General features: G+C 56.1%; 1 protein-coding gene across 2 annotated transcripts; it reads left to right on the plus strand.

The window, feature by feature from the left end:
* Positions 1-9,287: 9,287 nt before the first annotated feature.
* On the plus strand, positions 9,288-15,174 carry LBHD2 (LBH domain containing 2). Of its 2 annotated transcripts, XM_045397045.3 has the most exons (6): positions 9,288-9,419; positions 10,257-10,323; positions 10,823-10,892; positions 11,119-11,224; positions 13,222-13,378; positions 14,835-15,174. In XM_045397045.3, exons 4-6 carry the CDS (start codon positions 11,156-11,158, stop codon positions 14,933-14,935), a joined length of 327 nt encoding a protein of 108 aa, XP_045252980.2. In that variant the 5' UTR covers positions 9,288-9,419; positions 10,257-10,323; positions 10,823-10,892; positions 11,119-11,155; the 3' UTR covers positions 14,936-15,174. The 2 variants fall into 2 exon arrangements, with proteins under 2 accessions (XP_045252980.2, XP_045252978.2); XM_045397043.3 differs by lacking the exons at positions 10,257-10,323; positions 10,823-10,892.

Genomic DNA, 15,174 nt, shown 5'->3' on the forward strand with positions numbered 1-15,174 from the left:
CCAGCTGTGGTCCCAGGGCAAGTCTCTTTCCCTCCCAGTCTCAGTATCTGTTCCCGTACATCCCCAGTGCTGTCCTGGGGCTGGAGGTCTCCAGGCCCCAGCTGGGGTGTGGCCAGTGTCAATGTGGCTGCAGTAAGAGGCTGTCTCCCCACCCCGGCACCTTCCTGCCCTCGGGCCCCGCAGCCCAGTGCACAGTGTCATGGCACATTCTAGGATGGAGCTCTCCCCTCACAAGCTCTGTGACCCTGGGCAGGCTCCTCAGCCTCTCCGTCCCTGGTTTCCTCCCTGTAAATGGGATAATATGCCATCTTTATAGGGTTTCCATGATTCAGTGAAACCATCTAGTTTCAGGCCAATTGCCTGGAGAGTGCCTGCTCATAGGACATGTGATGAGAGCTGAGCTAGGATTACGGCATAGCTCTCCAGCACAGTTGTGCACTATACACACACATAGGCATTTTTGTCTTACCCACCACCGTACTAAGGAGGACTTTGTAAAAGGGGCACACACTTTAGAGTTAATGTTTGTTACACAAAGGTGGCCCACGACAATTACTGCTCATTTAGCACGTGTCTGGCAGCAGGACCTGCCCACCTCTGTGAACAGGAGCTGCCCCTTAGTGGGGTAAGGCTGTGCTGGCCACATGGCAGGACCTGGCCATCCCCAGAGCTTCCCAGCTGGAGGCTGCCAGCCGCTGCCCTCAGCAGTGAGGAGTCCTCAGAGGCTCTGGAGGTTACAACCCTGACCCTGTGCCTGAGATGCCAGCCCTGCCAGGCCTGTCTGTGTGCACAGCACCAGGGTTAAAGTGTGACCAAGTAGGGCAGGCGACAAGCAAGGTCCCCTGCGGTGGGCGGGCCGAGGGTGGTGCAGGCTGAACTCTGCCAGCTCAGGGTGGGCCCGATGACCTCAGCCCCGGGTGACACCGGTGGGCGTCGGGCGTGGCCTCAGACAGCTCCCTTCCTCCCGGGCTGGCTGCCAGGTCAACACTGGGAGGGACTAGCCTCGGTGTCGGCAGCAGTCCCATGCTCACGGCCTTTGGGTTCTTGCATGCGCCGTCCCCATCACCTGGCTGCCCCTCTCATTTCCGTCTCCACCTGTCCCGGGTCACCTGTCCTTCAAGCCAGAAATCAAGGACAGCACCGCCTGGCCGCAGTCCCGGGATGGGTGCTCCTAGTCACCTAGATCGGCACCCCCCTGAGCCCGATCCCCCTCCCGGCTCCGTGCGGGAGCAGAGCTCCCTGCGCCGGACCAGCAAGCGCCCGGACCTCGACTTCCCCTTCCGTGCAACGGGAAGCAAGCCTCTCTTCCCTATGAGCAGGGTGTCGGCTCCGCGCGGGCCCCAGCCCCTGGAACCTGCCTGGCTTTGCCTGGAGCCTCATTCTCTCCGGCTGTGCCGGGGGAAGCTGGAGGCTGCGGCGAGGGGGACAGGAGTGTCGCCCGGGCTCCTCCGCCCTCGGCAGCCGAGGGACGTGGTCGGGCGTTCGTTTCTCGGCCGGGAGGGGGCGCTGGAGCACGGGAAACCCGGGACCGTCAGCACCGCCCCTCCTGCCGACGCCCCGCCTCCGGCCGCGTTTCCCGCGGCCCGGTCCCGCTCCACTCCGCGGCGCCTCCTCCCCGCACCTCCCATTAGGAGGGCAGACCCTTACCCCGAGCCGGAGGCCGAGTCCGCGCAGTCGGGGTCCCGCGGAGCGGCGGAGCATCGCTCTGCGCCGGGCAGGGCCTGCTCCGCGCCCCGGGGCTGCCCCTGTGTGTGGAGCCTCTCAGGACGACATCCAAAAACTCTGGGCCGGCGCGGGGCTCACGCCGGGAATCCCAGCACTTTGGGAAGCCGAGGCGGGCGTATCACCTGAGGTCAGGCGATCGAGAGCAGCCTGAGCAACATGGTGAAACCCCGTCTCTACTAAAAATACGAAATTAGCCGGGCGTGGTGGCGGGCGCCTGTAATCCCAGCTATTCAGGAGACTGAGGCAGGAGAATCGCTTGAACCCGGGAGGCGGAGGTTGCCGTGAGCTGAGATCACGCCACTCTGCACTCCAACCTGGGCGACTGAGAGAAAAACAAACAAACAAAATAACTCACCAAAAAATAAAATCTGAAACCGGATTTTTTTTTTTTTTTTTTTTGATAGGGTCTTGCTCTGTAACCGAAGCTGGAATGCGGTGATGCGATCACGGCTCAATGCAACCTCAACCTCTCTGGGCTCAAGTGATCCTCCCACCTTAGCCTCCCAAATAGCTGGAACTAGAGGCGCCACCACTCCTGGCTCTGTTTTTTTTTTTTTTTTTTTTTTTTTTTTTTTGAGACAGAGTCTGCCTCTATCATCCAGGCTGGAGTGGCTCGATCTTGGCTCACTGCAACCTCCACCTCCCGGGTCCAAGCAATTCTTCTGCCTCAGCCTCCCGACTACAGGCGTGTGCCACCATGCCTCGTTAATTTTTGTATTTTCAGTAGAGACAGGGTTTCACCATGTTGCTCACTCAGGCTGGTCTTGATCTCCTGACCCAGATGATCCACCTGCATCGTCCTCCCAAAGTGCTGGGATTACCGGCGAGAGCCACCGTGCTCGGCTAATTTTTTTTTTTTTTTAGACGGAGTCTCATTCTGTCGCCCAGGCTGGAGTGCGGTGGCTCGATCTCGGCTCACTGCAAGCTCCGCCTCCCGGGTTTATGCCATTCTCCTGCCTCAGCCTCCTGAGTAGCTGGGACTACAGGCGCCCGCCACCACACCCGGCTATTTTATTTTTAGTAGAGACGGGGTTTCACTGTGTTAGTTAGCCAGGATGATCTCGTGACCTCCTGATCCACCCATCCCAGCCTCCCAAAGTGCTGGGATTACAGGCATGAGCCACCGTGCCCGGCCAATTTTTGTATTTTGAGTAGAGACGGTGTTTCATCATCTTGGCCAGGCTAGTCTTCAACTCCAGACCTCGTGATCCACCCGCCTCAGCATCCCAGAGTGTTGGGATTACAGGAGCCACTGTGCCCAGCCTACCTTTTTTTTTTTTTTTTTTTTTTTTTTAAAATAATACTTTTTGTAGAGATGGAGGGATCTCACTATGTTGCCCAGGCTGGTCTCGAACTCCTGAGCTCAAGTGATCTACCCGCCTTGGCCTTCCAAATTACAGTGGCGAGCCACTGCTCCCGGCCATAAAAAACCCCTGTGAAACCAGATGATTTATAATACATCCAGAGAGAAACATCTGGAAACTGCTGTCAACCAACACTTAGGGCTGGGGATTTAGTGAGGGAGAAGACAGCTGGAAGTCCCCGCACCAGGGCTTCCTAGCAGCATGAGACAGTCCCAGGAGGGGCTGGAGGCTTCCTCCAGTCACCTTCTTCTTTCACTCTCCATTCACCCCCCGGGCCCCTCCAACCTCCACCAGGGTCATTTATTTAGGACCCCCTGCCTGCCAGTCTGCCAAGGGGCACAGGAGTTGGTCCTCGACCTGCCTTGTCAGAGGATCAGCACGAGGACAGAGCATAGGGCCACAGTGCTCACATGGCCTGGCCTGGTGGCATGAGCCTGTGCAGTCCCAGCTACTCCAGAGGCCGAGGTGGGAGGATCTCTTCAGCCTAGGAGTTCGAGGCCAGTTTGGGAAACAGCAAGGCTGCATTTGTTTAAAAAGAAAAAAGAAAGAAAAAAAAGAAAGAAACATGTAGCAGAGAGGAAGGAAGGAGAGAAGGAGAGGAAGGGGAGGGAGGGAGTAAGAGGAAGGGAGGGAGGGAGAGAGGGGAGGAAGGGAGGAAGGGAGGAAGGAAGGAACAATTATATGTAGCAGGTACATGCAGATAAAACGAAGGAAGGAAGGGAGGGAGGGAGAGAGGGGAGGAAGGAAGGGAGGGAGGGAGGGAGGGAGGAACAATTATGTGTAGCAGGTACATGCAGATAAAATGAAGGAAGGAAGGGAGGGAGGGAGAGGGGAGGAAGGAAGGGAGGGAGGGAGGGAGGAAGGAAGGAAGGAAGGAAGGAAGGAAGGAAGGAAGGAAGGAAGGAAGGAAGGAAGGAAGGAAGGAGGGAAGGAAGGAAGGAATATATGTAGCAGAGGCATGCAGGTAAACACCTAAGTGGTGTATTGTCACGGCACAGTCCTCCATGTTGCCCAGCGAGTCTGTGGTGTCTTACTCCAGGACGGTCACAAGAGGGTGCCAAGAGCAAGCCTTTCTGGCCCAGGGCCAGGCTTTCTGCTTCCAGCGGAGCACCCCAGCAGATGCTCATTCCACCCTCACCTCCGTTCTTTTTTTTTTTTTTTTGAGACGATCTCACTTTATCACCCAGGCTGGAAAATGCAGTAGGGCAATCACGGCTCACGGTAGCCTCGACCTCCTGGGCTCAAGTCATCCTCCCAACTCAGCCTCCTGAGTAGCTGGGATTACCAGCATGCACCACCACACCCAGATACTTTTTTTCATATTTTTTGTGGTCCCACTATATTGCCTAGGCTGGTCTTGAACTCCTGGGCTTAAGTGATCCTCCTACTTCAGCTACCCAAAGTGCTGAGATTATAGGCATGAGCCACCGTGCCCAACCTGTTCAAGCTTTGGAAGGTGTGGAGGCTGGGGAGCAGGGCTGGAAGAGGGTAACGATAGCCTCAGTGCAGCCAGAGGATGTCAGGGATGATGCTCCTTCACTTAGTCCACCTCATGCCCTTACTGCATTGGCAGGGATAGGGAGGCCCAGAGAGGGTCAGGGGCTCCATAGACACACAGCAGACATTGGGCATGGCCAAGCACAGCTCCTGCCTCTGGATCTGCCAGTCTCCTGTGGAGAAAGGCCCATGGTGGTGGCAGGAGAGAGGGGGAGAAGCAGCATTTCCGAGGCTCGAGGCAAAAACAGGCCCTGAGGCCAACTGTGCAGCTCTGCTATGAGCTCCAGGCCTGTCTTTACAGATGCTCCCTGCCCCAGCTGCCATGGCTTGGTGCCTCAAGGGGCTTCAGCACCTCCCGAGCACCCCATGCCCCATTGAGAGCAAGCCCTAGAAGCTGGGAGGCCCCTGCCCGCCAACACTTTGGATGACAACTAACACCTTAGGTGATAGTTACCACTTGCACTAACAAGTTGGGAGAGCAATTTCTGCCCAAGTGGCAAGGGGGTGGGGTGGCCTTTTGGGGGATAGGGCAGTGGAAAGGGAGCATGCCAGCTGACTTTCCTGACATGAGGGTGTCTGGGTCTTCAGAGGGTGCAGTTGCAGTCACAGTGATCAGGGTGTCAGGTTTCGGACCTACTCTGGCATTGGTGTGTGACACTAAGGCAGGCCCCTGTCCTTCTGGTCTGTGCTCTTGCCTGCAGTAGTGTACAGATGTGGGGAGCCCCTTCTCAGAACGTAGCTGACTGGGGTTCTTGCCTGCCCCAAACCCTCTCAGAACTCCTTGTTGCCCCTACATCAGGGATTGGCCTCTCTGCCGGGCATTCTCAGCCTTGCACAATCTCTGCTACCTTCTTTATCCAGTCCCACCTCCCTCTATGCCCACATCTTCAGGTCTCCCGAGCTGCAGCCACAGTGCCCAGGTCAGGCCTCCACTCACCCTGCTGTGATGCCCCCTTGCCCATCCTCTTCCCGGAGAACTTGTGCAAAGAGCTCCATCCATCCCACATCCAGGAGAATCCAATTCACATTTTCACACAGACACTTCTCTGCCTGACCTGGTTCTCCGTTTTGGACCATTGGATCATGAATTTGGATTGGGTCTTAGTTCTCTCAATGATCCCAGAATCTAGCATTGACATGGAGTCAAAAATGCTTAATATTAATATTTATTAATACATAAATGTTTTGTTTATGAATGAATGGGCAAAAGAATGGTGAGAAGATGGATGGATGAATGGCAGGGATAGGTGGTGGTGAGATGAAGTGAGAACGGTGGACTGATGTTTATGTATATAGATAATATAAGAATGTAACTTAAGGGTAATAGATGAACACATGGATGAGTTAATTATTATGTGACTGACTGACTGGTGGGGGACGAATAACTGTCTGGGTGAGTGATAGTGGAAGAATGATGGACGTAATGATGGAATGAGTATGTGGTGGGTAGAAGAATGTATGGATAATGATTGGATGGGCACTGGAAGCATGGTAGAGGGTGATCCTAGATGGTGGATGGATATAATATGATGGATGGTAGATGCATCTATGTAGTTGGTGACTGATTAAGTGATGAAGAATAGATAAATACACTGTAGATTGATAGATGGAAAATGGATGGACATGGATGCTGAATTGATGGATTGATGGATACCACATGAATCCATACATAGTGGATATAAACTGCAGGCAATAAGTATTAATAGTAGATGGTGGATGCTTAGTGGGTAGATACATCATGGAAGTGTGGGTGGATGGTGGATAAATAGAGGTGGATGATTGTGATGGATCTATCCACAGAGAATGGATGGGCAGATGGGACAGAAATACCAATGAGTATATGACTGATGGATGGATCATGAGTGGCGGACAAGTAAATGGTGGCTGCCTGGTGCATGAATGATTGCTAGCTGGATGAATAATGGGTTGTGTGCTGTGGAGGTATAGATAGATGGATGTGGATAGATAACAACTGGATGGAATCTGGATGATGAATGATGAATGGATGTTGAACGGATGGATGAAGGTTAAACAGCAGATGGCTACAACTTGGAAATGTGATGCATGAAAGGTGAATGTGGGTGGGTAGATGGAGAGGTGGTAAATGGATGCTTTAATGTATAGATGGAGGAAGATGGATACATAGCAAGTGGACAGTCAATGGATGTTGAATGAAGATGAATACTGAATGGAGAGTGAATAATGAATGTGGGATGGTGCATGAATACTGACCAGATGGATGGTGAGTGGATTGTAATGGTGGATGGATAATGGCAAATAAATGCTCACTGCTGTCTCTCTACTCTGTCCTCAGCACCTCAGAACAATGTTTGGCACATAGAAGGCAGCCAATATTTTTTTTCTAGAATGGGTGAATATGAATGGATGCTAAATGGTATTTGGATGGATTTTGGATGAATAGTGAATTTTGGCTGGATGACGGGTGGATAGATAGAGAATGTTGTGAGATGGACAATGAATGAATAGGTATGTGGTGGATGTGGATAAGAGATGGTGATGGTAGTCTGGGTGTGGTGGCTCATGCCTATAATCCCAGCACTTTGGGAAGCCATGGATGGTGGATCACCTGAGGTCAGTAGATAGAGACCAGCCTGACCAACATGGTGAAACCCTGTCTCTACTAAAAATACAAAAATTAGCTGGGTGTGGTAGCAGCCACCTATAATCTCAGTTACTTAGGAGGCTGAGGTAGGAGAACTGCTTGAACCCAGAGGCAAAGTTTGCAGTAAGCTGAGACTGCGCCATTGCAATCCAGCCTGGGTGACAGAGCGAGACTCTGCCTCAAACAAACAAACACCAAAAAACAGATGGTGATGGTAGATGGTTGGTGGATGGATACAGGAATACAGTTCATAGAAATATGAATGGATAGCAAATGGTGAAAGACTGGTGGCTGAATTGTAGATGGATGAATGGTAGCTGATTTGATGGAGGTTAATGGGATAAATGAATAGTAAATAGATTGATGATTCACAATTAGATATGTGGATGGAGATGTGAATGGTAGATGGATGTGTTAAATATCTGATGGAAAGCTGTTACACAGTGAGTGATGGATGGATAGGTGGTGGATGGATGGTTGGTGAATGAATGTTGGATTGATGGGTATTTAGTGGTGTACTGATGCTTGGTAAATGATGGGTGCTGGTGGTGAATGGATGGGTGCATGATGGATGGGCAGTGATTGGATAGAGAATGGTGACTGGAGATGGATGGTTAATGGACATTGGATACCAGATGGTGGTTGAATGGTGGATTGTGAATGGATGGCTGGTGGTTGCATGAGGGAAGGTAGATGGTAGATTGTGGATGGGATGGATGTTGGGTTATCGAAGGCAGATGGTGAACTGTGGATGGGATGGATGTTGGATTATTGAAGGCACATGGTGGGCTGTGGATGGGATGGATGTCGGGTTATCGAAGGTAGATGGTGGACTGTGGACGGGATGGATGTTGGGTTATTGAAGGCACATAGTGGACTGTGGACGGGATGGATGTTGGGTTATTGATGATAGATGGTGGACTGTGGATATGATGGATGTTGTGTTATTGATGGTAGATGGTGGACTGTGGACAGGATGGATATTGGGTTATTGATGATAGATGGTGGATTGTGGATGGGATGATGGGATGGATGTTGGGTTATTGAAGGCAGATGGTGGACTGCGGATGGGATGAATGTTGGGTTATTGAAGGTAGATGGTGAATTGTGGACGGGGTGGATATTGGGTTATTGATGGTAGATGGTGGACTGTGGGCGAGAAGGATGTTGGGTTACTGATGGTGGATGATGGATGGCAGATGGTGGGTCTCAGATGGTGGCAGGATGGCAAAAGATAGATGAATAGCTGTGAATGGTAGATAGACAGTGGCTGGACTGTAGATATTGAATGGAAGTGGGATGTTAGATAATTGATGGTGGAGGTTCCTGGTTGCAGGCTGGGAATTACATGGACCAGAGATTATGCACCTTGGCTTTAGGTGTCAGGTCTGTGCACTGGACTGAACCAGACAGCTTGTCCCAGGGCTGTTTTGCTCCTTTTTGGGAATGGAACTGGAAGTGAAGATGAGAGGGGGGTTGCGGGGTGATCCCCCCCTTCCTGCAGCCCATCCCAGTTTGTTTGTTTTTTTTTTTTTTAAGACGGAATCTCGGTCTGTCACCCAGGCTGGAATGCAGTGGCTCCATCCTGGCTCACTGCAACCTCCGCCTCCCGGGTTCAAGCGATTCTCCTACCTCAGCCTCCAGAGTAGCTGGGACTACAGGCATCTGCCACCGCGCCTGACTAATTTTTCTTTTTTGTGTATTTTTAGTAGACACGGGATTTCACCATATTGGTCAGGCTAATCTCGAACTCCTGACCTCAGGTCATCTGCCTGCCTCGGCCTCCCAGAGTGCTAGGATTAACAGGCGTGAGCCACTGTGCCCGGCAGTTGCTTTTTTTTTTTTTTTTTTTTTTGGCCTTTTTACTCCTCTCTTATTCCCCAACAGGAGGGAGTCCTCTTTCCATGTATCTGGCCCCACCGAATTCTGCACCTCAAATTTCTGGACGCCAATCTTGAGGCTCAGTCTCAAGTGGCCGGGGGCAGGTCCTTGGGGAGGAGTCGACTTAAGGGAAGATGAGGCCGGGCCCTATCGGGGGGCTGGAGCTGGGAGGGCGGAGGCGCCGAGGGCGGGCGGCCAGACCCGTGGAGGGCCAGTGCGAGGGAGGCCGGGAGAGCGCGCGTGGGCGGGGAGCGCGGAGAGGAGGGCGAGCCGGGCGAGCGCGGAGCCAGCAGAGCGCGGAGGCCCCAGCGCCAGCACCCGCGCGGGCGGTGAGTATGAGTGTGAGTGTGGCGCAGGGTCGCCCCGTCCCCAGCCTGGCCCCGGCAGTGCGGGTCCCAGGCGCACCCTGACGGCCAGGTGCGGGGTGGTTGGGAGAGGGAGGAGCATGGGGGGATTTGGGGAGTTCTGAGTCCAGTTCCCTGGGGAAGGGGACAGCGTGGGTTCGCAGGGTCAGCCCGGCTGTGGGACGCCATGCCTCCACGCGCTTTTGCCCCCGGGGCTGTGCCCGGCAAGACCTGGGATCCCGCGGCGCTGGGGGTGGTGGGCGCCTTCTATGTGTGGTGCCCCAGCTGGCACTGGACCCTGGCGCTGGGCAGGGCAAGGCAGCCCTTGGGCACTTGTTTCCTGATTGCCTGCTCCCTTCCCACCCGCCCCCACCTGCCCCCACCTGGCTCAAGCAGACAGCTCTATCATCTGCCTCTGTCATTCTCTCTCTCCGGGCCAAGTGTCATCTGCGGGTCTGTTTCTGTCTCTCTCTCTCTCTCTTCTCCTCTGTCTCCAGCTCAGTCACCTCTCGCCTGGTCTCTGTGGCAATATTTTTCTTGCCTCTCCCTCTGCCTCCTTCCCAAGTCTGGCTGGGTCTCTGTCCTGGCTGCCCTGGGTTCTGGGGTCCTGGGATGGGATCCAGGAGAGGCTTGATGGAGGGCTGGACCTAGGGGCACTGAGACATCCCTGGGCTCTGGGGTTGGGCAGAGGAACCAGAGGGTGCGGCTTCGCTGCCCCGAGAGGCCTCCTGCACTGTGTGCCCTCCTAGCCCTCCCTGGGCCCTCGGTGGGACCCCAGCTGACCTGAGTGGGGTGTTTGGTGAAAGAAACCTCATTTCTCAGAATAGCAGCCCTCTGCTTTGCTGGCAGCCACGGGACCACCCTCACCCACCCCAGCAGGACGTCACAGGTATTCCATCCTGCTGGTCTCTGTTCTCCTACTGCCCCGTCCCCTTCCTGCAGGGCTGCCCCTGCCCATGGCCCTCTGCTGCCTGCATGCCAGCCACTGCCTGACCCAACCCCCATTTCTGCCTCTGACCTGGGTGTGGCCCCAAGAACCCACACGGCAGGTGAAGGGTCTGGCTGGTGCCGACTCCTGGCAGGGGCTCTCTTCCCAGAACCCTTGCTGCCAGGGCTCCAGCGGGGCTCCCTCTGCTGTGGCCAGCCTGAGTGGGCATGGCCAAGTGCAGGCAGGATGTCAGTTTCCCTTGGGCTGTGGGTGCTGAGGGCCTGGCCCCGGGGTGTGCAGGGTGCGTGTTCTCAAGGAGGAAATGGGCACCTTGGTCTCTGGCTGACTTGAACCCAGTCCCTACTACTACCAGCCTCCTGTCTCAGAAACCCAGGAGAGTTGGACGCTCTGTGTCCTTCCTGAACTGTTCCTGTCTCAGAATGCGCTTCTGTCCTCCCAGCTGGCCTGGCTACCTCCTGCTCATCCCTCAGGCCTCAGATCAGCGGACTTCTTCCAGGAAGCCTTTCCAGGTCTCCCCTCCTGCCTGTGCCCTCTTGTAGGCACACTATGCGGCCAGGGTCCAGTGCCCCCTCTGGCAGCGGGCTCAGGCAGGGAGCAGTGCAATACAGGTCCAGCTGGAGCCACGGGCACTGGGCCTGGGCTGGGGTGGAGTGGGGTGGGCTCAGTGCCTGAAGCCTTCGGGGGAGGGTAGATCCAGCATCAGGCCAACAGCAGACACCCCATTTCTGCTCCCAGTCCTAGTGCAGCTTAGTGGCGCAGTGGCAGCAGCAGCATGAGCACCCCCCGGCCTGCTTCACCACAGCCAGGCACTGCTGAGGGGGCTGGAGGCCCAGCAGGGAAGGTACGTGCTTGGGACTCTGGGGGTTCGGGAGGGAGCAAGTCTCAAACTCTGTCCCATGACTTGGGGCATGCCCTGCCTTGCTGCTGGCCTCAGTTTACCCATCTGGGTGGGGGAGATCATTGCTCATTTATTTTTTTATTTATATTTGACATGGAGTCTTGCTCTATCACCCAGGCTGGAGTGTAATGGCACGATCTTGGCTCACTGCAGCCTCCGCCTCTGGGGTTCAAGCAATTCTCCTGCCTCAGCCTCTGGAGTAGCTAGGATTACAGGTGCCCACCACTATACCCGGTTACTTTTGTATTTTTAGTAGAGACAGGGTTTTGCTGTGTTGGCCAGGAGGGTCTTGAACTCCTGACCTCAGGTGATCCACCCGCCTTGGCCTCCCAAAGTGCTGGGATTATAGGCGTGAGCCACTGTGCCCAGCTCGTTGCTCTTTTATAAAAATATAAAGGATAAAACAATTGAAGGCCAGCATTCCTTGCTTACTGAGCACCCCTTCCTGACCTGAGGACCCCAGGGATTGTCCCCCAAGGCACGCTTTGCTCTCTGCTGAGTGAGGAAATGCCAGGGTTCCCTGCCCCTAGCGTCACATTTCGGTGGGGGATGGGGTGGTGCTGATGAAACTTAAAAAAACCAAGCTCCCTATACAGGGTTGCAGCCTTAGTATTCTGAGTGCTAGAGCCCAGCTAGAGCCCAGCCGTTCTCCTTGTCAGGGAGCGGTGGGGCCAGAGAGGGGAACCAGCCTGGAGTGACATAGGGACCAGTCTGGAACTTGGGGTTGCAGACACAACCTCCCAGGCAGGGTGGACAGAGGTGAGCACCAGGCCTCAGAGCTGCAAACACTGCTGGCCTGGACCTCATTCACCCCAGTGGGCAGACTTGGAGAGGAGCGCCCTTGGTTGGGGGCAGGAAGGAGAATGGCACATGGGGAGGGAGAGCAGGCTGGGGAATGAGCCCCTGGACTGGTAATGCCAGCATGAGGGTGGCCTCCGGGAGGGTCCAGCCTTTGGGGTAGGGATGGGGTCCCTGCTCTGCTGTCCTCTGACAACTCCTTCATTCCACAGACATCTCAGTCCAGTGACACCTGTTCTCACACTTGAGGGTCGCCTGTGGTCCTTGGTTAAAAGAGAGTCTGGGCTGGAGCTCAGGAATGTGTACTGTTCAGGGATCTTGCCGCAGTGGCTGAGGGCCGTTCAGCTAAGTCCCCCCTGCTGCGTGGCTGTCCTTCCTCGAGGCCCTTGTGCCCTTTTGGGAAGGTGGACCCAGCAGCTGCCCTTCTAGGTGAAGAGAAGGGAGACAGGGAGCTCCAGGCAGGAGCATCTACCTGAGCACAGGCGTGGGGGTGGGACAGGGCAGGCAAGTCAGGGCCACTGGGGTGCGGAGGCACAGAGTTCTGCACGTAGCACTGCAGCCTCAAAGGCCTTGAATGGGAGGTGGAGATGCTGAGGGCACCGGGAAGGCCTGGGGATGCAGCCCCCGCACACTCCTGTGAGCACTGAACAATGAACCAAGAGCGAGCCCAGAGCCAGCCGCTTGGGTTGCCATGGCAACTGCTTCCCAGCTCCTCTGAGCCTGGAGGGGGCCAAGGGCCCAGCAGGGAAGACCCCAGGAAGGGGCTGGCAGGAATCCGGGTGCAGGAGGCAGCTGGGGGTGCGCAGAAGCCTGGGCTCATTCCTGGTGACCTTGGCCTCTCTGGCCTCTGGCTCTGGCTGTGCAGTGGGCTCCTGGAGCTGAGCACAGCTGCATCCTGTGGTGCCTCCTGAGAGCTGTGACCCCAAGAGCTGAGCACCCTACCCCCAGGGTTGGGACCTGGTAGGGCCTGGGACCCGTCTCAGGGATGTTCTTGTGCAAACACACATGTGCCCATCCTTGCCCTAGGGACTGGGTGGGAAGGGTCTCTGATCCCCCTAGTGGGGCAGTGTGCGGGACGGGGGTAGGAGGGAACAGGAGTACCAGGCCGGGCATGGCCGTGCTTCTGCCCATCCTCCCTGCAGGCTGTGGCGGGTGCCCGGGAGAAGGGCCCTCGACTGGGCCAGCGGCTGCCCTCAATCGTGGTGGAGCCCAGTGAGGCGGACCCTGTGGAGAGCGGGGAGCTGCGCTGGCCCCTGGAGAGTGCCCAGAGGGGCCCCTCTCAGAGCCAGGCTGCTGCTGGTAAGTGAGGGCACCTGTGGGGGTGTTGAGAGGAGGAAGTGGCCACTGCCAGGGTCAGAAGCAGGGCATGCTTCCTGTGGCTCTGGCAGACAAGGCCTTCCTGCCTCCTGCCTGTTCACACTCCATCCTCTGCCCACCTTGGAGCCTCTGCCTGGGGCTCTAGGTGCTGCCTGGCCTTGACCCCCCTCCCTAGCACCGTCCTCCCTCCCACCAGCAAGTGAGGTCCCTCATCCACTCTCAGTCGCAGGCCTGGGCACGGGAGGTGCACGTTGCATACTTGTTGAATGAGTGATGCCACATTCTCGCCCCTCATCATCCAGTGCTTGCTCGTTGTCATCACCTTTGGAGCAAGTGTGCCTTGCTCACTAGGGCCTGGGAGGCTGTGAGGGTGCAGGTGTACGTGGTGGGGGATGGGCTGGCCTGTTGGCAGGCTCTATCCTGCTGCAGGTGCCCTGCTTAAAGGCTGAAAGCAGGCCAGGCGCAGTGGCTCATGCCTGTAATCCCAGCACTTTGGGAGGCTGAGGCAGGCGGATCACTTGCAGTCAGGAGTTCGAGACCAGCCTGGCCAACATGGTGAAACCCCATCTCTACTAAAAATATAAAAATTAGCCAGGCATGGTGGCGGGTGCCTGTAATTCCAGCTACTCAGGAGGCTGAGGCAGGAGAATCACTTGAACCCTGGAGGCGGAGGTTGCAGTGAGCTGAGATCATGCCACTGTACTCCAGCCTGGGCGATAGAGTGACTCCGTCTCAAAAATAAATAAGTAAAGGCTGAAACTTCGGGAGAATTGTGTGAGCAGAAGGGGGCAGCCGGGGCCAGGCCAGGCAGGAGAGGCAGCAGGCTGGGCCATGGGGACCTTGTGGACGGCTCTGAGGGCCACTGCAGACTGAGCAAGGGGCATGAGCTGTGCCCTGGGAGATGTTGTCCCCTGGAGACCCCTGGGAGTCCCTGAGGAGGAATTGAATTCGGCCACAGCTGGCGCTGCTCAGCACCTTGTCTGCCCTCTCTCATCCCCAGACCTCAGCCTGTACTGGCCAGGAAACCCCCTTTTCAGTGTGGCCAGAAGAGGTTATCTGTCTGGACCCATAACCCCCACCTCTGCCCAAAGCCCCCTCGACCTCTTGTCAGTTTCTGCCCAGGGCCCAAGACAGCATCAGGGACCACCCCTTGGGTAAACCCTGGGACTTGGGCTCTGGGGAGGTCCTTGAGTCTGCCCTGGACTTCCCTTCCCTCTGCCACCCCTTCATCTGGTGGATGTGGGAGCTGCCCCTGCTTGCAGAGCCCAGCCTCATTCTGCCTCCCTGGCCAAGCACCCCTCCTGCTTCTCATCACCCAAGGGGACCTCCTGGCCTGCCCCAGCCCAGTTGCCTGCCAGAGGCTCATTTCAGGCCCCTGGGATCCTCTCAGGCTGCAGTACCCCCCACAACCAACACGGCCGCCTTTATGTTTCTGCAGCCTCCTCCCCGAGTCTGCCTGGAGAACCAGGGAAAGCTGCAGATGCTGCTGGCAGAGAGTATGCCTGCTCTGAGGACCCAGCAGCCCCGGCCCGGGGATAGGACAAGGATGTGGCTGGGCTCTGCTGTCTGACTGCTGAGGGCTTCTGCCCCAGGGTGGCCAGGCTGGTGCACAGGAGGGCCGGGCCTGCCTAGCCGGGAGAGTCCAGAGGCTGCTTCCTGTCTCACCAGGCCTGACCAGCACTGCAGCCCTGCCCTCTCCTGCCCATGGCCCAGGTCTGGATCACACCCCGCTTTGTTCCGTGGTTTGAAGCAGAAATAAAGGCACTTCCTGGTGGCCA

The sequence above is a fragment of the Macaca fascicularis genome, chromosome 7 (assembly GCF_037993035.2).
Source record: "Macaca fascicularis isolate 582-1 chromosome 7, T2T-MFA8v1.1".
Taxonomy (NCBI): Eukaryota; Metazoa; Chordata; class Mammalia; order Primates; family Cercopithecidae; genus Macaca; species Macaca fascicularis.

Excerpts from the sequence above, each read along its gene's own strand:
- LBHD2 (XM_045397045.3), top strand. The coding sequence starts at position 11,156 with ATGAGCACCCCCCGGCCTGCTTCACCACAGCCAGGCACTGCTGAGGGG. Across the intron at positions 11,225-13,221 it reads CTGGAGGCCCAGCAGGGAAG|GCTGTGGCGGGTGCCCGGGA; the intron begins GTACGTGCTTGG and ends TCCTCCCTGCAG. Across the intron at positions 13,379-14,834 it reads TCAGAGCCAGGCTGCTGCTG|CCTCCTCCCCGAGTCTGCCT; the intron begins GTAAGTGAGGGC and ends ATGTTTCTGCAG.